This window comes from Pyrus communis, chromosome 13 (assembly GCF_963583255.1).
Source record: "Pyrus communis chromosome 13, drPyrComm1.1, whole genome shotgun sequence".
NCBI classification, from domain to species: domain Eukaryota; kingdom Viridiplantae; phylum Streptophyta; class Magnoliopsida; order Rosales; family Rosaceae; genus Pyrus; species Pyrus communis.
Window position 1 is genome coordinate 7,386,995 of NC_084815.1, and position 22,458 is coordinate 7,409,452.

The window sequence follows — 22,458 nt, forward strand, 5'->3', positions numbered from 1 at the left end:
TTCAACCATGAGTAGCCATGAAATTTCTTGCACCTTGAACAAACATTTTTCCACGAAGGATCTTATGTCAATCCTATGGTGATATAATAATCAAAATGATGTTTTATGAATGTCAAGAATTTCTTTACGGGTCCAAGTCTAGTACTGATATATGATTATTCATAAATGGCTTGAGTTGGTCAATCATCCACTTCTCAAATAAACTGCGCATAAACGATTTGTGAATAACGAGCATACACACTTTTATCACCAGGATTGATGAGTTTATATACAAATACCTCAAATAGTGTATATATCATTTCTTGGTTCTTAGACATGTGCCATACAAGACTTAGTCATACAATTTTCAATCCAGCTAATAAGAAATTAAATTAAAAAAAAATACAAAAGGTCAACCTGTAGTGCGACCACCCTAGCCAGTGGAACCGACTGAGAACGATCCTCTACCGCTTGATGGAACCAAAGAACCATCAGCTGTTAATCATGCTCTGATCAGACGGTCATGATTCATCCACCAGGTTAGGGTTCTTGTTTTCTTAGAGATCAAGGATAGAGAGGTACAATCCTTAAAAATAGATCCTGTTCATGTAAGGTCTTAATGCAGGTGGACAAGTCAAGCTATATAAACTGCATCATTTCCTAGCGACTGGTCGATATGGGACTCTGTGGCACTCGGTTTTATTCATTCGCTCACTGATTTGAACCTTCTATGTGCACAAAACTGAGAATACAGTCTCTTTAGCTTTTCCAGATTTCAAGTCTTCATCTTAATCTTTCAAGATTTCTTCCCGTTTCCATGATTTTCAACGTTTCGAGTTCTCATCTCTCCACTCCAAGCTTGCTCTGCTACTTCGAACCCATCACTTGAAATCCCACTACCACCACATCGCCCCCTCTCCTTCTTCTTTTTCTTCTTCGTCAAGCTCGGTGCTGCTGCATTCATGCCAGAACCTCCAGACCCTGAAACAGGTCCACGCTCGTATCCTGGTCTCAACTGGGATCCAGCCCTCTTCCCATTTTTCAAAGTTATTCACTCTGTACGCTCGTTTCGATGACCTCGACAGCGCCGTTTCGGTTTTCGGTTCGATTCGAGAACCAAATACCATGCTGTGGAATTTAATGATGAAGTCCCATGTCGAATGCGGTCTTGTTGATTCGGCTCTGTTGCTGTACAAGAAGATGCGTGAGTTGGGTGTTTCGCATGATTGCTTTACGTTCCCGATTGTAAACAGGGTGGTTATGTTGCTTGGGGGTGAAGTTGGGTATGCAGGAATGGTTCACTGTGTGGCAATTCAAATGGGTTTTGGAATGGATGTGTATTTTGGTAATACAATGATTGATTTTTATGTGAAATGCGGAGCAATTGATCATGCTCGTATGTTGTTTGATGAAATGTGTCAAAGAGATTTGGTTTCTTGGACATCGATGATTTCCGGGTATGTTTCGGGGGGGAATGTTGCCTGTGGGTTGAGCTTGTTCAATGAAATGAGGTTGGAGTTGGAACCGAATTCCGTTACTATGTTGATCATGTTGCAAGGATGTTGTGGCACTGAAAGTGCAATATGTGGAAGTCAATTTCATGGTTATGTGATTAAGAATGGTTTGCTGTATGATGCATCTGTGCAGAACTCAATCTTGAGAATGTATGCTAAATTAGGTACAATCAACGAAGTTGAAGGCTTTTTCAGCGAACTTGATAGAAGGGATGTCGTCTCCTGGAATATCTGCATTTCGATTTTTTCTTCGAGAGGGGATGTTGCGAAAGTAAGAGAGTTGTTCAATGATATGCAGGGCAAAGTGGCGCCGGGCGTTGAGACATTAACTTTGGTTATATCAGCATTGGCCAAACATGGGATTCTTTCCCAAGGTGAAAGCTTGCATTGTTTGGCGACAAAACGTGGGCTTTGTGATCACGTTTTGCAGACATCTTTGTTAGACCTCTATGCCAAGTGTGGAGAATTAGGAATCTCAGATAGGCTGTTCAGAGAAATCCCTCACAGGAACACCATTACGTGGGGTGCAATGATGTTTGGCTTCATTCAAAATGGTTGGTTTAATGAAGCTGTTGGACTGTTACGCGAAATGCAAGCTTCGGGTCCGGAACCAGGGGCTGAGATACTAAGAAGCCTCGTTGATGCATTTGCAAACCTAGGTGCTTTGAAGTTGGGAAAACAAATTCATGGCTATATCATAAGGAAATCATTGTATGAAGGCGATGAAAGCTATACTCCTCTCGAAACCTCCATAATAAACATGTACATAAGATGTGGTAGCCTATCTGCAGCTAGAGTGTGTTTTGATAGAATGTTGGTCAAAGATATAGTGACTTGGACATCAATGATTGAGGGCTATGGGAGCCACGGACTTGGTTTTGAAGCCTTGAAACTTTTTGACCTGATGATTAGAGAAGGAATAAGACCAAATAGTGTCACCTTCATAAGCTTGTTATCTGCTTGTAGCCATTCCGGTCTTGTGACTGAAGGTTGTGATGCTTTTTGTTCCATGAAATGGAAGTTTGGTATCGAACCTGATTTAGACCATTACACTAGCATTGTCGATCTCTTGGGTCGATCTGGGAAGCTTAAAGAGGCCTTAGCTGTCATTATGAAAATGATGACTTTTCCGGATAGTAGGATTTGGGGTGCTCTTCTTTCAGGATGTAGAATTTACAGTCTCAGAGATGTTGGGGAGTATGCTGCTCAGAGGCTCTTGGAACTAGAACCTGATAACGCTGGGTACCATACTCTGTTGAGTAACACACAAGCTAGTGTTGGACAGTGGGATGAAGTAGAAGAGACGAGGAGAGTTATGAGCGAGATGGATCTAAAGAAGATGCCAGGGTGGAGCTGCATTGAGGCTGAAGGAAGAATTTATGGGTTTGTTTCGGGAGATAGATCACACCATCAAGTGGAGGAAATTTATGAAGTATTGGAATGTCTATGCAGGATGCAATAGGGATTGATTTGAAGTTGCTGATCAGCTAAGTTGACATGCTAATTGACGGATATAGCTGCCTACTCGAAGGGACAATGGTTTGTGATACTATCAGGACTTTGCTTTGCAGCAATAGCAGCACGGTAGCAAAATCCAAGTGGTTAGTCAGAAGTTGAGAAGATAAGTGCCAAGTGAGTTCTAAGATGGCGAGGCACAAGAAGGGGAAGGCCTTTTGGGTTTGTTTCTGGCTTTTGGAGATCGATCTCACGCCATCAAGTGGGTTGCGATTCAATAAGTTTGGATGCTTAAGTAGGAAAATAAGCGGCTACAGGTTCTCAATGTGATACAGCCTTTTCTATTTAGTTGGTAAAGAACGGCGAATTCCATCTGATGTGAAACAGGGATTTGTAATAAGCCGCGATTCATGAAGTATTTGAAGTTCCTTTCTGCCCGTCATAAGCACGTTAGTAGCAGGTGATACTCAAGAGCAGTTTGCTTCGGAGGCTGTCCGTTGGCGGATCAAGTTCGCCATTACTGGAGGCTGCTGGCATGATGAGCATCGTCGTTGAGACAGAAATATGAAATCGCTCGAAAATCATGCTCAAGTTGAGCATCTGAAACTGCAAGAGATGGATCACAGCCATCGTCCTCGATCTCTCAGGCAAGCTCGTCTCCTTTCATGCCTAACTCAAAACCATCTCAGAGTTAGAGCAAGGTGCTTGAACTAAACACCTAATACAGGTCGACATATCGTAATAGCATTCCTCCGAGAACATAAAAAATGTCACGTACAAATTTAAGCCAAGTCATAAATATGAATCTCCGGCTGGTAAACTGACGTGTTCATGTCTCGGAAACACGAGGTGGTGGTGGTGGTGGAAGTTTAGTAAACATAGGGAAGTGGGGACGATGGTGGTGATGGAGGTGATGATGTGGCGGCGTGGACGACTTATCGAAGTAGGGTGGTAGGAATGAAGATGCAGGTATCCCTTGGCACATACATTTCCTTACTTGCGGTCTCATTTACGTTCCCAAATAAAACGCTTAGTAGAAATTTGAATGGGGGAGTGATTTCCATACTCGCTCTTTTTGTTATCTCCATTGGCGTTGGGTTATGCCAATCAAAGGAGAAGAGGTTGGGTTATGCCAATCAAAGGAGAAGAGGAAAAGGAGTGCGGAAATCATTACTCATTTGAATACCGTCAACGTAGAAATTAAGACTATAAAATAGACCAAGTGTATCGAAGAGATGGTAATCATCATGTGTAACACATACTCGTGTAAACCAAAAACATTCACATGCGTCTCTTGTACTTGGCATAACCAGTTGTATAGACGACATACAGGAAACCAGCAATCAAACGCTAAGCTTGCCACATAAATCTGTACTTACAAATGGTTCAATAATTTCGTCTGGGAATTGTTATTAGCACTCCAAAAATCTCATTCTACACTCCAAACTTTCTACATTTGAAAAGAAAAATACATTTATGAAGAGTGTAAAATGAGATTTTTGAAGTGCCAATAACACTTCCCTTTTGTCTAAGCAAGTCATCTGTATGAAGGATTGTTCGTTATCCGCTTCGTTGTTCGAACACCTAGACCTGGTAGTATCTGCAAAACAATTTAATCATTGCATTCAGATATCAGGACAACCAAGACTGAAAGAAGTATCAACATATAATTCCAACAGAATTTAATTCAAATAACAATTTGATAACAATCACCAACTCAAAAGACCCGAAGCAGAAGATGCCCAGCCCGCACAATGCCATTCGAACATAGTGAGGAAAAACGAGAGCTCGAATATGATGAAAAAACTAACGATAATTTATAGATTCACCTCTCAAAAACGAGTAACTATAAATTTAAGTTTCTTGAATCTGATCAGCCAAGGAAGCAACAAATCACAGATTGACTAGCTTAAACAAATCACAGATTATTTTGCAAATTACCTTATTCATTCGTACATTACTTGCGGACTTTTAGGACACATTTCAACCCCTTCAAATTCAATAAGGGATTTCTAGCAAATACCTCTGCATAACCTACTAGCTAGCTATCTGTCATATTTCTGCGATCCGTTCATACGCAGAAGATCCTTGGATACTAAATTAAAGTAGAGAGCACTCCCAACCACTACTTTCAATCCAAAAGAACAGATGAGCAAAATTATGTAAGGCTTTATGTATTTCTGAGTCGATCAATAGCATCATTCATTTCTTTAAATTAGTAAAATAAAGATACTGTACCTGAAATAATTGAGACTGTCTTTACAGCCTTCTACTTGCCTTTGAGATAATGTAAAATCCAACTCCAGTGCAATCTTCTGCAAGAACAAATAAAAAATACCAAGAGACCTAGTTCAGGATCACATGGTAAATTTAAACGAGACTTTCATGAAGACTTAAACTTTAATAGAAAAATGCATTGTTCGACCAATCCCCGGCTGAGACTTATGTACTACTTAGATCTATCTAATTAAATTTTCCTACAAGTAAAACTACGAAACCAATATGATTTGAGCAAACCCCATCAACAACAATACTCTACAGCAATGTAATTACAAAGTAAATAGAGTCTTGGGAAGGACAAATATGATGAAGAAGAAATTTGAACGCAATTAATACAAAAGAAAACAACGGACACAAAATCATTTACTCAACTCATCAAAGTCACATTCCAGCTCTTGACGTGCCATTGATTTCACGAATCAATAAGCTGAAGTGCCTATACTGTGGTTATAGATGAATCAGTTTACCAGTTTGCCATTGATTTCACGCATCAATAACTTGGAGTTATCAACAACGCGTTTGCTTTCATAAACTATATAACTACACAGTTCATGCCTGGGTGCTGGCTTGAGCCATTTTAATTCAACGAGGGGATCTCTAATCTGAGACTTGCTCAAGATCTCCCTCGCTGGCTGGACATGATTCCACCAAAAATCCGAGAGAACTATTTTCAGAACATCCCAGTATTCTGCATCCCGATATACCCTGAATAGGCTGCTCCCTTTAGGAGTCCAAACATAGAAATCCATCCAATCCCTGTCAAGTATTTCCATTAAACCCTGAGCCTGTGGAACACAGTATCGAGGAATTCGTGACCAAGGGGTAGCCTTCTTCATATTTCCATCAAAAAATGGACACTTAATCTCCAGTACTCCTCGTGAAGGCAATCCGTATACCAGCCTATCAATCACCCCATCCGGTGAAGCTCCCAGCCAATCCTCTCCAACATTCCTATTACCATAAACTTGAAATTCAGGAAACAAAACAGAATTTCCTGTTATCAGCTTGTATCTTTCAAGTGCTTCCTCTTCTTTGATATTGCTCCAACAGGTAGCCAAATTACCCGAAAATGGTTCAAGGGCTCCAATCTTCTCTAGCCAAAGCTGGCGTCTTCTGTGATGAAAAAAACCAACCGCCGCAGCAAAAGTGCTTGCTGTCAGTTTATTTTTTCTGAGTCCTTGCCAATTTTTGAACCAGTGCTGAAGACCACTTGAATTAAGAACAGAACAACCTTCAGAAGAAGCAAATCTCATAGAGCAACGAGAAGGGTTGAGAACTTGTCTGCGGTTGGCAAGCATAATAGGAGCCAGAACTGAAAAGAACTAGTTGCTGTAGCTTCTCCGACTAGTAGAATCTGTAACAAGAAAACATTTTTATTTTCCGGCAATCCCAATAAAACCTACGAATGTGATACTTCATACTTGCAATTCTTGTGTATTGACAGGTTAACAAAAAGGGCAAGCAAGAAGCAAATATCACAGCTCATGGAAAACAAATACAAGTAAGACCAAAGACATACCAATTGCTACACAACGAACCAGTGTGTCAGTATAAGAAATGTAAACTTATGCATACACGAACACGAATATCCACAAAATCGCTGATAATTCTCAACATAGATAAAAGGGGGTGGGGGGTTGAGGCGCGTATCTTCCTTGTAACGGCGACAGTGGCTGTGAATTTCAGAGAAACTAGAATTTCTGCAGGAAATATCCACAAGAACAGCCCCCAGAATCCTAAAGTGTAGCCCTAACTGGCGATTCGTAATCTAATTCTTTCAAATTCAAACCCTAATATTTCAGTGACCCAGAAAACTAACACCATAGAATTAAAAGGAATCAAAATCAATCACCGAGCATGCCAAAAAACAAAAAGTGGAGCCACCAGTTGCAGAAGAGACGGGGAGAGAGATTCAGAGACGTACCAAGAGGGGAAGGGGAAGGACATTGGTGAGAGGTTGAAGAAGATCCTGCGGCAGCATTAGACGGTTGAGGCCGGAGAGATTTTGGAATTTGTTAACTGTGTCCGGATGGGCAAGTGTTAGGGTTTAAGCTGGGGGTTTTGTCTGCAACGCTGGGTTTTATTTTTTAATTTTTTTTTAATTTTTAAAATTGGACGTCGGGTGACTTTGGATACGATCCATATTTATCAATTATCTTTAACTGAAATTTTGTTAGTATTCAGTTTTTAATTGAAAGCTCTAAAATTAATGCAATAATGCATTTTTATGTAAGTTATTATAAGTTAAAATTAAAATTTGATATTTGTAATTACTTATATTAATGAGATTTTAAATAAAATTAAAGATTTGTGGGATTAAAAATATTAAAAAATAAATTATGCTTATATAAAAAAGTATAGTTTATTCTAACGATATGATTTGTCATTAAGATAAATTATATTTAAATAAAACCCATGATTTGCCATTACTTAAATTATTGACATTTTACATACAAGAAATTAGAAATTGTTATACACTACATTTTACATACAAAAAGTTGGTACCTTTTATACAAAAAAGGTGGTACGTTTTATATAAAAAATGGGTACATTTTGTTTAAAAAAAATGGATACATTTTATATAAAAGAACAATTGGTACATTTTAGATTAAAAAAAATAAATAGGTCTTACATTAGAAAACGGGTACATTTTACATAAAATAGGGTACTTACCAAAAAAAAAAAAAAAAAAAGGGTACATTTATATATATAACAAACTGATACATTTTTAAAGACAAATGGGTACATTATTAGTAAATTATTTATCACATCCCGCCCTGGCCTCCCACTACATTCCGGGCACGACTCCACCATAGCACGATATTGTCCGCTCTGGGTCCCAACCAGAACCACGACCACGCCCTCATGGTTTTGTTTCTGGGAACTCACACGAGAACTTCCCAGTAGGTCACCCATCCTAGGATTGCTCTTGCGTGAACTTGCTTAATTTCGGAGTTACAATGGAAGCTGAAACCAGTGAGCTTCCAAAAGGCCTCGTGCTAGGTAGAAATAGGAATATACATATAAGGTTTACAGGATCCACTCCCCTGGACGATGTGGAATGTTACATTATTTGTGCAAATAAAAGGTTAAAAAAAATGAGTACAAATAAAAGTTTGAAAAATATGTACACACAAAAAGAAATTAATATATGTATACAAACTAAAATTGAAAAGAAAATTGGTACAATTTATAAAAAAAAAAAGGGTTGCAAATTAAAATGGGTACAAAGTAAATATATGATACAAAATTAAGCCATATATATATATTAAATGTAACGTTTCTAACACTAAATGAATATATTTGGAAATAAAATTTAATTATCTTGACATGTAAAATATTTTATTATTGAAATAATTAATGACGTTTATTAAAACCGAGGGACCTTGATGAAAAATTGAAAAGGAATAAGGTTTCAATCAATAGAGTTGAAAAAAAGAGGAATGTGAACATAATTTCTCCTTCTGTTAATTTGGACAGTTTTTCCTATTTTTAAAGGCTAATATTTTTGGTGGTGACCGATGTGGTGTACAAAATATGACTTAAGTAGATAGTTTAGGAAATATATATGCCCTCCCCTTAATGTAAATACATCTTTGTACTCTATGCTTTGTTTCAATTTCATCGACTTTCTTGCTCAGCTGCATAAGAGCAAGTAAACTACCCTTTCCGCGTTTTCATTGAGTAAATGGGGTACAGTTGTGGCACATGAACGGTAAGTAAAGAACTACTTTATGGGAAGCGAGGGTCTTTGATGACAATGCATTGAAAGACCCTGTAGCGTCTCATAAGCACCTTTGTGCTGAGCCACCAGAGCACTAAAGTGGCTACTAAACTAAAGGTGCATCAATGATTCCTTCTTGTTGATTGTCTTTCTATCGAAAATCTCTAATATCCTGTTACTATTAGTCAGTGAAATTGTAAAAAAATCTTTAATTTATGAGTGAGCAAGCGTGTTTTTTGTTTGAAATTCCTACTTTTTTTTGTTGATCGGATACACCGATAAAAATATCTAATTGGACTCATAGGTGTCGAATTCGATACCAAATTACCCATTGTGTGGCTTAACCAAACTCCCCATTCTCTTAATGTAAAATATATCATTGTACTAATATATATATGCCCGAAATGTTATTTTGAACATATAGACGATATACTCAAAATATCTACGATATTATATCTATAAATGAATGTCAATATGGACATCGTATCACCAATATCTACACTATCTCGATACTATAGACATCGTACCAACAATATCTACACTTCTCTATACTATATTGGTTGAAGTGCCAATTTAGTTCTTGAACTATCACCTCAGTAAAAATTAGGTTCCTGAATTATTTCTTTTAGTAAAAAAAGTCAAGTCCTTAAATTCAATTATAATTGTTAATTTCATCCCTACTATTATATTCACAACTAATTTTTCCAATTTTTTGTCAACTTAAGGCACTTAACATACTTTAGAGTGTAACACCGTCATTTTCTCACCTCTAAACCCTTAACATTCATACAGGTTATGAATCTAATGTCTAATTTACCCTCTAAAATTAACTCCATACGCAATTTCTTTATGAAAAATTACCAATCTACCCTCCAATGTGTATCATATGCAAAAATTCAATGGTTGATTTTATGAAAAAATAGTTTAGGAACCTAACTTTCACTTAGGTAATAATTCAATGACTAAATTGGTAATTCACCCTACCATATTTATACAAGGTACTTTAAACATTTCCATCCTTTCACCCATGTCACTTGTGTATTCCTATTTCTATGAAAAACATCATTTATGGTATTTCAATCTATATACCGGGACATGACATTAGTTCTTTCTCCCATACTTGAATCAATTGGAATTAAAAGACGAATTTATTTTTGTCAATAAAAAATAGAGAGGCAAATGCTTATTCATTTGATTCGCACATTCCCTGAGTAGCCGAGACATTAAGGAATATCCAGATAAAGCGTCTATCTTTCCATTTTAGCAACTAAAGTTTGAAGTCCTTTAGCTAATTTCTCAAGAAGGAATTAGGGTTTTTTTTTTTTTTTGGGGGGGGGGGGGGGGGGGAAGATGAGAGGAAAAGGTGGAATTTATTTTTTATTTTTAAATTTTATTAGTTAATTATTATTTAATATTTTACTTCACATGCAAGTTTGATGGTTCAAAGATATGTTACGTCATCAGTTAACGTATGACTTAACAGACGTGTTAATGGATGTATCAAAGTGACATAAAAATCAAAATTTAGGCATGAAAGTGAGACAAAAAAGTTAGCAAAGTGCGATTTTTCAGTAGAGTAATAGTTGAAAGATTTGTTAATGTGTTTAAGTAAAAAGTTACTAATTATAATCAAGGTAGTTAACAAGTTCAAATATTTGTTAAGACATTTTCAGTTGTAGATTAATTAAGGGAAAAAAAATTTAATCTTGTTGCCAATTGGTTAAGTGAGAGTTATTAGTTATAATTCTCAACTATCTGGATTTGTAAGTATAAAAGTATCCTAATTCATCGTTAAAAATACAAAAATCTATCAATTTAGAAATTTCTCCATTTAATTCTTAGCCAGGGTCACGTGCGTCGTGAAGACTTACCACGTGAGGTCAATCCGTTTGGACAATTTTTTTTTGTGGGAACGAATCTGTTTGGACTTCTACAGTACACAAGAAGCAAATCTCTCCACCTTCGTCCTCTCTTTCTCTCTTCTCTTTCTCTCACATCCTGAAATTCTCAGTGGATCTGTTTGGTTGGTGGGAAATTGGGAGTGACCCAGTTGGGGAATTGAGGAAATGGGAGGTGGGCAGGCGTTTGAATGGAAATTGGGGCAGATGATAATGGTGGGTCTGCTGCTGATGGTTGGTTGCTTCTATGCTGGAACTCTATATGCCAACAATGCTACCATTTATGCATCTCAGCTAAGCTCCTCCAGTTCTCCTCCGTCCCCTGGTTTTTTCTCTCTCTCTCTCTCTCTCTCTCTCTCTCCATATATATATGTACGAGCTTGTTTTGCAGACCAAGTCAGATTTAAGAATGCATTGTATTTGAAATTTTTGTTTGCGGGATAAAAAGGTTAGCTTGAATCAAATATTTGTGGCGATTCTTAGTAAATGTGTCATTTTTTTTACCATCTATTTATAGACTGTTTGTTTTTTGTTTTCTATTAATGTTTTCTGCAAATTGATGTACATAATGTTACAGCATGTTTAATTTGGATTTCAAAGTTAATGATCTAGATGGGAAGTGAACAAAATGTTTTGGTTTGATGTATACGATGTTACAGCATGTCAAATTTCGCTATGTCGTCGATGTTTAAATTTGATCAGTTCAACAGTTGGGGTTTGGTTTCGGATCATTCTAATAGCCAATTTACCAAATTTATGGTGAAAATATTTGATTGGGACTCTCAGTGGTACTGCCATTTTTCTTTTTATTTTTAATCTTTAAAAGTAGATCGGGAATACCTGAGAAACAGAGAAGGGGAATCTAGGCATCGCTTTTAATTTCTAGAAAGCTCAAATATTGTTAGCACTGTAATTTCAAAGATGGCGTCTAGTTGTAAACTAAAAATATTTGTTTCTGTATGCTATTGGTTTTTGGAATTTAATCTGCTTGTGATAAATGGTGTTGCAGGTACTTCAACATTTACGAATACAATTGCTCTTACTTACAGAAAAACACCACCGTTGATCCCAGAGACGGGTATCAATGTATGCCCATTGAATTTAAATGAGTATATTCCCTGCCATGATGTTGCTTATGTAAAAACTTTGCTTCCAAGCTTGGACACCAATAGAAGAGAAGAACTAGAGAGGCACTGCCCTCCCATTGAAAAGCGCTTGTTTTGCTTGGTTCCACCACCAAAAGATTATAAGAAACCAATAAGATGGCCAACCAGCAGGGATTATGTGTGGCGAAGCAATGTGAATCATACACATCTTGCTGAAGTCAAAGGAGGACAAAATTGGGTGCATCCAAAGGATCAATTCTGGTGGTTCCCTGGTGGTGGTACTCATTTTAAGCACGGTGCACCCGAGTACATTCAAAGGTATCTGTAATCATTATATTTACCTTCTGTTGCTTTTGATGTCCTTCATTTCCTCGACACTAGAATTAGTATTTACAACAATTAGGCATATGATTATCTCTTAATTAACTTTACCGGATTTTGCAGATTGGGAGATATGGTAACAAATGGAACCGGTGATCTACGTTCTGCAGGAGTTAGTCAAGTCTTGGATGTCGGTTGTGGGGTTGCCAGTTTTTCTGCTTTTCTTCTTGCCTTGGATATACAAACAATGTCCTTTGCTCCAAAGGATGGTCATGAGAATCAAATTCAATTTGCTTTAGAGAGAGGCATTGGTGCAATGATTTCTGCTATAGCAACAAAACAAATGCCATATCCCTCTAGCTCTTTTGAAATGGTTCATTGTTCTAGGTGTCGAGTTGATTGGCATGAAAATGGTATTTTTCTATCCTAAACTTTGTTTATATTGGTGTTTTAGTTGTCCATGGGTATTGCTAGATCTCTACTACAGAATCTGTTCATTTGAGTTTTGGAGCCTGCTGATTTGATCTCGAATTATCGAGGTCTTATAAAAAAATCTTGAATTAACTTTGCAAGAGTTCACACGGACACCAAAAACCATTGACATCTCAGTCTCCACTCCTTATGAATATGAGGTGGCTTCAGTAAGAGGATATTCATTAGGTTAAACACTGAACTAGATAATGTTTTTTTTAGATTGGATGAAAGGTACAAAGAAGCAATATGCTAGATTTGGTGAGGCCAATTTTGACCATTAATGGGTTTATAAGCTTACAATGTTAATCCTATTAGTATATTTTTAGTTTTTGTATCTTCATGGAGTTTGCTTATTGTGTGTTTTGTTGTAATTTGTTTTGTGCAGATGGCATTTTGCTAAAAGAAGTGAATCGCCTTTTGCGTTCTAATGGGTACTTTGTCTATTCAGCCCCACCTGCTTATAAGAAGGATAAATATTATCCTATAATTTGGGAGAAGTTAATGAATCTGACTTCAGCAATGTGCTGGAAACTCATTGCTCGAAAAGTTCAGACTGCGATCTGGATTAAACAAGATGATCTGTCATGCCTCCAGCACAATTCTGAACAGAAGCTTGTAGATTTATGTGATGCTGGGGATGATTCCAAGTCATCATGGAATACACAGCTGAGGAATTGTATACAAGTTAGGGGTGCACAATCAGATTCTCCAAAACTTGCTTCTAGACCTGAGCGCCTTTCAGTATACTCAGAGAGTCTTAGCAGAATAGGTTTGTCCCTTTTCTTTATTTATATGACAAGCCCTTCTGTTTCTCTTTCATTTTTCTCCTAAACCCTTGTTGTTGTAAAGATGTTTTTTGGTACCATATGTGAGGCTGAATTTGATGCCTATTAACATTAAACTACTTCAATGACCTTTATCTATTTAGTTAGTTACATGAGACGGATTACTAGCGTACCACTTTTGGTTTATTATTATTATTATTATTATTATTATTATTATTATTATTATTATTATTATTTTTAATGTTTAGAAAACAAAGTTATCCAGTCTGATTCCATCAATATGTCATATGTTTATAACAGGTGTTACTCAAGAGGTATTTTCTTTAGAGACTGCCTTTTGGCAAGATCAAGTTCAGCGTTACTGGAGGTTGCTGAATGTCAATAAGACAGAAATACGAAATGTCATGGACATGAATGCATTTTGTGGTGGATTTGCTGTGGCTTTAAATGACTCGCCTACATGGGTGATGAATATAGTTCCTGCAAGCATGAGCAATACATTGTCTGCCATTTACAATCGTGGTCTGATTGGTGCTTTCCATGATTGGTAAGTTCTTTTTCTACTACCTAAATGCGGAATATTCTGCTCCCCCCCACAAAAAAGAATTAGTATTGGCCATCTAATCCATGTTTAATGTAGGTGCGAACCATTTTCCACTTATCCACGTACCTATGATCTGTTACATGCCAACCACCTCTTCTCTCATTATAAGAACCTGGGGCAACAAGGTTGCGTATTGGCGGATATCCTTCTAGAGATGGACAGGATGATCAGACCTCAGGTAATAATTCCGATTTAATGTTATCTCTTATTTTTCTTTGTGTGGAGTTTCAGAAACAGAAAGTTAAAGAATATCAAGAAAGAGAAAAAGAAAGGAATTTTTTTTTTTTTATATAGTCATGGCTAGTAATATAATTACATTTCACATACTAAGTTTCAATTCCAACTTTTATCATCGTCATCGTCATCTTCTTCCTTCCCTTGTTACATGCATATGGAGTCGGACATAAATTCACACCTGCCCTTGTTTATCATGTTTGGTGTCATTGTTAAATTTGCACTGTTATTTGTTCTACTAATTCTTATGCCCCTTCATTCTAATGCGTTACTTCATGTTTTCTGTTTTTTGACAAGTGCTTTATCAGATGTGTCCAATAAACTTTGTCATCAGCAAACAACAAACTTCATGTGATGTCCGCTTATATATCTTTAGTTATTTCTTCCAGCACTATTTTAAATAGATAAGGACCTAGTGCCATTATCCTACCTATATTGGGAGCTCATTATATCTATACATGAAATATTTACTTTTGCTTTTGTCTTGTTCTACAACATTTTAGATCATTTTCATGTTGTTGAGTAGAACTCCTTTTCTCTATCAAACCACGAAGAGATTTCTTGCCACTCCTTTATGTTCGAAGTTTCTTATTATTCAGACTTATACTGAGTTATTGTGCAGGGATTCATTATCATTAGGGATGCGGAAACCATTACAGCAAGGATCCAGGATCTTGCTCCAAAATTTTTATGGGAGGTTGAATCGCATATGCTGGAAAACATAGAGAAGAAACCTGAAACTGTGTTAATTTGTAGGAAGAAGTTTTGGGCAATCGTCTGAAATGCACCAACAGAACTTTGCCATTACAAGTTTTATTCTGACTATGTAGATTGCCTGTACCATGATACCATGATACTTATTGACACTTAAGTGTGGGTTATTCAGGAACCCACCCTCGGCTGCACTTGGCTATTGTTACGGTTAAAAGAGCTGCGGATGGGAGTGCAGGGAGCAGTAGTAAGAACAGCCATGTTGATGGCAATGAAATTGAATGCGGTTGCCAGAGACAAGTGCAACTACATATTCCGTTTTTGTAAAGTTCCGAGACTGATTAATTATCAACCATAGCCTTGTTTGTTGCCGTTGAGTAGTTAATCAGCCCAGATGCTAAAATTTGAGATGCATGTGTTGTATAAACTCTGATTACAGGTAACTAATATCTCGATGAAATATGATTAGATTTTCATATATCTTAATTTGATCTGTAACTTTTCTGCTCACTGAAGTTTTAGTTTACTGTTGCAATTGGTGGATCCTCTTGGTGGATTGGGTCTTCCTCTTCAACCCGATGCATCCCGGGTTCAAACTCTCCCTCCTCCCCGTAGCTTAAATGAATCTAGTGTAGACTATCCTATCAGCCGTCAAAAGTTTCAGTCTACTGTTAACTGTGCGTCAGTGTAGCATTGAAAATCAACTTATGTGATGCACAACTGCTCCTTTGTGGTTGAGTGGGTTGGATGATTCATGTTCCCTTGGCAGTGTGGTTTTGGTTGTAGTTATTTTCCTGGTAATTGGTTGCAGTTCTTACTTGGACTTAGGGCTCCATTACACCACAAATTACACTTTTTTTTCGAGTTTGATTTCGTTTTCGGGTTGCTTGGTGGGCGGAATTTAGAGAGTTGAGACAGTACTTGTGGTTGGAAGTTAGAAATTGGTGTTGATACTCAAAAAATGAAGTTTTAAGTTTGCTTTGTGCGGACTGAATTGAGGGTGGGCTGGACTGGATTGTGACTAAATCAACTAGTCAAGTACTGAAGATTACCACAGCTCCCCGGTTCAAATTATCGTATTAACGTAGAGTATTGCTTGTACTAAAAAAGTTACTTAACAACGATCATAAGACACTTTTGCAAAAAAAATATAGAGAGTCATTTGTTTACCTTCTCTAAATTAGAAGAAATTCTATGGTCCAAAACCCGGACCATGTAATTCCTCCGGCCCAAGACACATTAAACACCACATACCCCACTTCTCTTGATTTTGAGGCCCACACATATCCTACTATGGTCTCGCTATCTTTCTCACACTCACCCCAATTCGATTCCCCTACCCAAGAATCTCTCCCAAATTAGATTGTTTCTTGTCTTTTCAGTGGGGCTAGTTAGTATTGTATTACCCCCAAAAACAAATCACACCTACAACATGCAGTATTTTAGCTTTTCCTTCCCCTTCTTAAAATTAAGAAACAAAACTATCTAGTTCTTAGTTTTTGTAATTTATGCTTCTATCTTGTATTTGTTTTTTTAATTACGAAGTTTTAGTTCACTCTAACCTGAATTAGGAAACGAGAGATTTAAATTCAGAGCCTAAAGAAAGTACATTCGCTCCGTCAATGTAGTTACATCCCAATTTGCTAGGAATTTCAAAAAGAGGTCATTTACATATAGTACCATATCCGGGTGAATAGGGGCGGAGTTTTTTCTACCTAAGTGTTGCGTCCTGAGTTTAAAACTCTCCATTTTCCTTAATTATTGTAAGAATAATGCTACATTTACTATCTAATTATACCATCACTTGTATTATCTTTCTAATAAAAATATAATCCATCCATACATGTAGCTCTTTATAAATAGTAAGAATAATATTTTTATTATTGCAAGGCTAACCCATTTATTCTTCTTAGATGCGTCGAGAGAGGGAGAAGGGGTAGGCCACTAATAATAATTTGAAGGTGATATGACAAGTCAACCCCACGCTTTGTCCTCTTTGCCCCCACAAATATATTATGATTATCAATTTATCCACCCAATTAATTATCAGTTTAGTATTTATTTCTGTTGCACTTGCATTGCCTCTTCTTCTTCTGGTGTTTAAGGTTTGCAAGAAATTTTAGCCTTTTATCAAACACAAACTGGACATACGCTTAAAATTTTTGCTTCTTCTGCTAGGATTTTATGAACTCGATTATTGTGCTCTACATATGCATGGACACAATGGACAAAGAGAAATGTTATCGAGAGACTCTCAAAGTGAGACTCTCTAAAGACTCTTCATCACTTCAGAATTTTGACACAATATTTTATAATGTTAACACAAAAATTTTGACCCATATATATGAAAGAAGTTGGGGTTGTAAGATGTATCAGTTGCAACATGTTACTAGCATCACAACACACGCAGTAATGCATAGAGAATGAAAGTGAACAAACCTGCACTGATGGGAGCCATTTAATTCGGTGAATTGCAAGGTGTCTTCTCCTCTCTTCTAGCAGAAGAGTTCCAGCAAGTAATAGGGATTGCTCGAGTAATGGAACATGGTCTAGAGAGAGCAGGGACATCCTTATTATAGCTCGATGAAATATGATTATCATATATCTTAATTTGATCTGTAATTTTTCTGCTCACTGAAGTTTTAGTTTACTGTTGCAATTGGTGGATCCTCTTGGTGGATTGGGTCTTCCTCTTCAACCTGATGCATCCCGGGTTCAAACTCTCCCTCCTCCCCGTAGCTTAAATGAATCTAGTGTAGACTATCCTATCAGCCGTCAAAAGTTTCAGTCTACTGTTAACTGTGTGTCAGTGTAGCATTGAAAATCAACTTATGTGATGCACAACTGCTCCTTTGTGGTTGAGTGGTTTGGATGATTCATGTTCCCTTGGCAGTGTGGTTTTGGTTGTAGTTATTTTCCTGGTAATTGGTTGCAGTTCTTACTTGGACTTAGGGCTCCATTACACCACAAATTACACTTTTTTTCGAGTTTGATTTCGTTTTCGGGTTGCTTGGTGGGCAGAATTTAGAGAGTTGAGACAGTACTTGTGGTTGGAAGTTAGAAATTGGTGTTGATACTCAAAAAATGAAGTTTTAAGTTTGCTTTGTGCGGACTGGATTGAGGGTGGGCTGGACTGGATTGTGACTAAATCAACTAGTCAAGTACTGAAGATTACCACAGCTCCCCGGTTCAAATTATCATATTAACGTAGAATATCGCTTGTACTAAACAAGTTACTTAACAACGACCATAAGATACTTCCGCAAAACAATATAGAGAGTCATTTGTTTACCTTCTCTAAATTAGAAGAAATTCTATGGTCCAAAACCCGAACCATGTAATTCCTCCGGCCCAAGACACATTAAACACCACACACCCCACTTCTCTTGATTTTGAGGCCCACACATATCCTACTCTGGTCTCACTATCTTTCTCACACTCACCCCAATTCGATTCCCCTACCCAAGAATCTCTCCCAAATTAGATTGTTTCTTGTCTTTTCAGTGGGGCTGGTTAGTACTCCTGTTGTATTACCCCCAAAAACAAATCACACCTACAACATGCAGTATTTTAGCTTTTCCTTCCTCTTCTTAAAATTAAGAAACAAAACTATCTAGTTCTTAGTATTTGTAATTTATGCTTCTATCTTGTATTTTTTTTTCTCATTACGAAGTTTTAGTTCACTCTAACCTGAATTAGGAAACGAGAGATTTAAATTCAGAGCCTAAAGAAAGTACATTCGCTCCGTCAATGTAGTTACATCCCAATTTGCTAGTAATTTCAAAAAGAGGTCATTTACATATGGTACCATATCCAGGTGAATAGGGGCGGAGTTTTTTCTACCTAAGCGTTGCGTCCTGAGTTTAAAACTCTTCATTTTCCTTAATTATTGTAAGAATAATGCTACATTTACTACCTAATTATACCATCACTTGTTTTATCTTTTTAATAGAAATATAATCCATCAATACATGTAGCTCTTTATAAATAGTAAGAATAATATTTTTATTATTGCAAGGCTAACCCATTTATTCTTCTTAGATGCGTCGAGAGAGGGAGATCACTAATAATAATTTGAAGGTGATATGACAAGTCAACCCCACGCTTTGTCCTCTTTGCCCCCACAAATATATTATGATTATCAATTTATCCACCCAATTAATTATCAGTTTAGTATTTATTTCTGTTGCACTCGCATTGCCTCTTCTTCTTCTGGTGTTTAAGGTTTGCAAGAAATTTTAGCCTTTTATCAAACACAAACTGGACATACGCTTAAAATTTTTGCTTCTTCTGCTGGGATTTTATGAACTCGATTATTGTGCTGTACATATGCATGGACACAATGGACAAAGAGAAATGCTATCGAGAGACTCTCAAAGTGAGACTCTTTAAAGACTCTTCGTCACTTCAGAATTTTGACACAATATTTTATAATGTTAACACAAAAATTTTGACCCATATATATGAAAGAAGTTGGGGTTGTAAGATGTATCAGTTGCAACATGTTACTAGCATCACAACACACGCAGTAATGCATAGAGAATGAAAGTGAACAAACCTGCACTGATGGGAGCCATTTAATTCAGTGAATTGCAAGGTGTCTTCTCCTCTCTTCTAGCAGAAGAGTTCCAGCAAGTAATAGGGATTGCTCGAGTAATGGAACATGGTCTAGAGAGAGCAGGGACATCCTTATTATAGCTCTGAGGGTTTCCACCAATACCGTCTATTATGGTAATTGGATTGAAAAAGATTACATAAGGAGCATAATATATATGTCAAGACGTACGTACAATTTTTTTTATATGTAACTCAATATATATATTTGTTGGGGAATTTTTAGGTTGAGTTAGATTTTGGTTTTGACGGGTATCCTTCGTTCTCTTGGTCTGTTTGAATACCAAGTCCTAATATACCTTGAAAGAATTAGTGTGTCATAGGAAGTATTTCGGTTGAATTAACGGCTCAAGGACAACATGATTAAGCAAATAATGGCTTGCTTAAGTGATATGTGGTGTGGAAGCTAGAAGTTTACCAGTTTAGTGTGAGAGAGAACTTTGTATGGTTATGTGATGTTTAGGGATAGGTAATCTGGACTTCCTAAGGTTCTAAGGGAACTTCTATTGACTGAGGAAGATCAAAGGAAGCTAGGAGGAACCCTAAGATTGTAAGAAAATGGCTATCTCTAGGATTCTAGTCTGCTTGCACTTAGAGAGTGATTTCCCTTGCTTGGTGCGATACAACCTTTGAATTCCCCTCTCTCCCTCTCTCTAACATTCTGTCCCCCTTACATTGAGTTGAACATCCCCTTTTGTAGGTCCATAGTCATCTTTACATGCTTCCTTTGAGAATCTCTAGGCTTCTCTATCTTCTCCCATTATAGCTAAGTCTTCATTCCTCTTTTTTCTAGCGCAACTACGACCTTCCTTTTTGGTGTAAAAATATGAGCATCGCTACTCCCTTGAAGACAATGGCATGCGTTGTTCCCAAAGCGCTGCTTCCCCAAGTCAACTTCCATAGGTGTTAATTCTGGTAATGTGTCTCCTTGCTTTCGTCCATCATTCTCCTATGTGAGCTAGGAAGAGAAAGTCTCCATAGGTGTTAATTCTGGTAATGCGTCTCCTTGCTTTCGTCAATCATTCTCCTATATGAGCTAGGAAGAGAAAGTCCACCTCTCTCCTCATTAAATGCAGGCTCTGCGTTGTCCTTTGCGTGAACTTAAGGCTTTAAGTCTGGTTTTAACTAGATTGGTTGGCTTGCTAGGGAAAAGGGAAAACAAGGTTTGAGTTTGTTCTCTCTCAGCCTTACCTACACAAAATTCAAAGATTGTGAGCTTGTATCTTTGGGATCCCAAGCAGCCCAAAGTCCTTCATAATCTTGACCCCATGTAGGCTTGATAAACTTCCGTAACCATCCACACCATGATTTACTTGGCAAGCCTTGACACGTGGTTTGTTGTCATTTTAGCGCGAATAATAGTCAGCATTATAAAGCTTGGCGTAGTGAATATGCATGGATTTGCATGGGTATGGCATGATTTATACAAACATCCGATCCGTGAATTATCATTACTTTAATAGCATGGCATGATTGTGTATATTTTCCTTTCTCGTTCCCGCACATTAGCACATGTTTAAGTTTGGCTGGGAACTTTTATGATAATCAGACCTCGAGATATGATTGGGCCTGCATGTGACATTTTTGAACTCTGAAAATATTTTCTTTACTAATCTAGGTGTTACATTTCTCAAACATTGTCTCTAAAATTTAGTCAATGGGCACTAGGCATCCTTTTCTAACTTATAGATATCTCCCAAAATTTGGTTTTCTGGCTTGTGAGTGGAGTAGTAAGGACTACAGTATATTCTATCTCTTCTATCAATAATCACTTGCATCCATTCAAATTTGGCCATATATATTATTGTTGCTAAGAATGTTACGCTAAAAAGGCCAAAGACATTTTAATTAACTACTAAATTAGTTGGTTACTTATATTATTAAAATGATGAATGAAACTTGGCATGAATTGGAGGGGGATTAAAATTATGGATTTGGTTGCGAATTCAGTAGCAGCTGGAAAAAATATACTTTTACTCTTTCAACGTTATAAAATTAGTTGCTGGTGTGGTGCTTGAAGATTTCGTGTCCTTTGTTCACCGTTACTTAACAAGTACATATGATGCCTCATGAGCTTGAACCAAACTCTTTAACGGATTCTTATCTTCTACTTGCCAATTTTGCTAATACTTGTCCGCTCTTTCCCTGACAGTAAAAGCAATTAACTTCTAGTTTTGGGTATAAATTGCACTTTGTGGTCTTTAAAAGCAGACATATCATAATCCAAGCATCCGTACTGCCAAACTTTCGTAACGGAGGCCTACGCGTGAAGATTTGGTACGTGAAGAGATTAAAGTTTCATAATCCACTATCTAATTAATAAGCTTTGCAAAATCCTCACGCTTTCTTTTTCGCTTTCCAGATTTCATGCAAGATGTGCAAGAAAGGAGTTGTGATTGTGCAGTCAAATGGTACAAAGAGAAACCATATGAATATTGTCAATATTTTTGGTGGGCCATAAATAAATATTACGTCTGCTTCTCATTATTTAACTATTTGTAAAATTTTAATGCGTTTTCTAACTTTCGAAGCTCATTTATAAATATGATAAAAATAGAAGTCACTGAGTTTGTGTGGATTATCAACACTTTGAAATACATGAACTTATCTCTTCTAAAAATTTCCAGCAAAAACCGCTTCATGCATAAATTGTCATATTATACTTTTTTTATTTTTACTTCTAATTAAACATTTTTCTAATCCACAAAGATGACTGTCAAAGAGGCTACTTTTTTTACAAGAGTTTTAGGGCCTGAGTG

General features: G+C 37.0%; 3 protein-coding genes and 1 non-coding gene across 4 annotated transcripts; 2 read left to right on the forward strand and 2 right to left on the reverse strand.

Annotated features, from left to right (window-relative positions):
• Positions 1-393: 393 nt before the first annotated feature.
• LOC137714049 (small nucleolar RNA U3) lies at positions 394-597 on the reverse strand. The gene has a single exon (XR_011065389.1). It is a non-coding gene; the product is annotated as a small nucleolar RNA U3 (small nucleolar RNA).
• A 174-nt stretch (positions 598-771) lies between these two features.
• Positions 772-2,990, forward strand: LOC137713314 (pentatricopeptide repeat-containing protein At1g15510, chloroplastic-like; the record flags this gene model as incomplete). Its single annotated transcript, XM_068452597.1, has 1 exon — positions 772-2,990. A coding segment is annotated over one exon (2,184 nt), but the record flags the coding sequence as incomplete, so codon positions are not given.
• Positions 2,991-3,038: 48 nt separating this feature from the next.
• LOC137713316 (uncharacterized) lies at positions 3,039-7,285 on the reverse strand. The gene is made up of 4 exons (XM_068452598.1): positions 7,153-7,285; positions 5,601-6,582; positions 5,187-5,263; positions 3,039-4,548 (listed from the first exon to the last, which is right to left on the reverse strand). The coding sequence occupies exon 2, from the start codon at positions 6,524-6,526 to the stop codon at positions 5,687-5,689; it is 840 nt and encodes a 279-aa protein (XP_068308699.1). The 5' UTR covers positions 6,527-6,582; positions 7,153-7,285; the 3' UTR covers positions 3,039-4,548; positions 5,187-5,263; positions 5,601-5,686.
• Positions 7,286-10,885: 3,600 nt separating this feature from the next.
• On the forward strand, positions 10,886-15,570 carry LOC137712881 (probable methyltransferase PMT7). The gene is made up of 7 exons (XM_068452061.1): positions 10,886-11,175; positions 11,860-12,274; positions 12,401-12,690; positions 13,137-13,520; positions 13,837-14,083; positions 14,177-14,318; positions 14,997-15,570. Exons 1-7 carry the CDS (start codon positions 11,019-11,021, stop codon positions 15,153-15,155), a joined length of 1,794 nt encoding a protein of 597 aa, XP_068308162.1. The 5' UTR covers positions 10,886-11,018; the 3' UTR covers positions 15,156-15,570.
• The last annotated feature ends 6,888 nt before the right edge of the window (positions 15,571-22,458 follow it).

What these genes read in the sequence shown, in the direction of transcription:
- LOC137713316 (XM_068452598.1), bottom strand. Translation starts at nt 6,526, where the DNA reads ATGCTTGCCAACCGCAGACAAGTTCTCAACCCTTCTCGTTGCTCTATG.
- LOC137712881 (XM_068452061.1), top strand. Translation starts at nt 11,019, where the DNA reads ATGGGAGGTGGGCAGGCGTTTGAATGGAAATTGGGGCAGATGATAATG. An exon ending in CAGTTCTCCTCCGTCCCCTG is followed by an intron (nt 11,176 to 11,859) that starts GTTTTTTCTCTC and finishes ATGGTGTTGCAG; the next exon opens with GTACTTCAACATTTACGAAT. An exon ending in ATTGGTGCTTTCCATGATTG is followed by an intron (nt 14,084 to 14,176) that starts GTAAGTTCTTTT and finishes TGTTTAATGTAG; the next exon opens with GTGCGAACCATTTTCCACTT.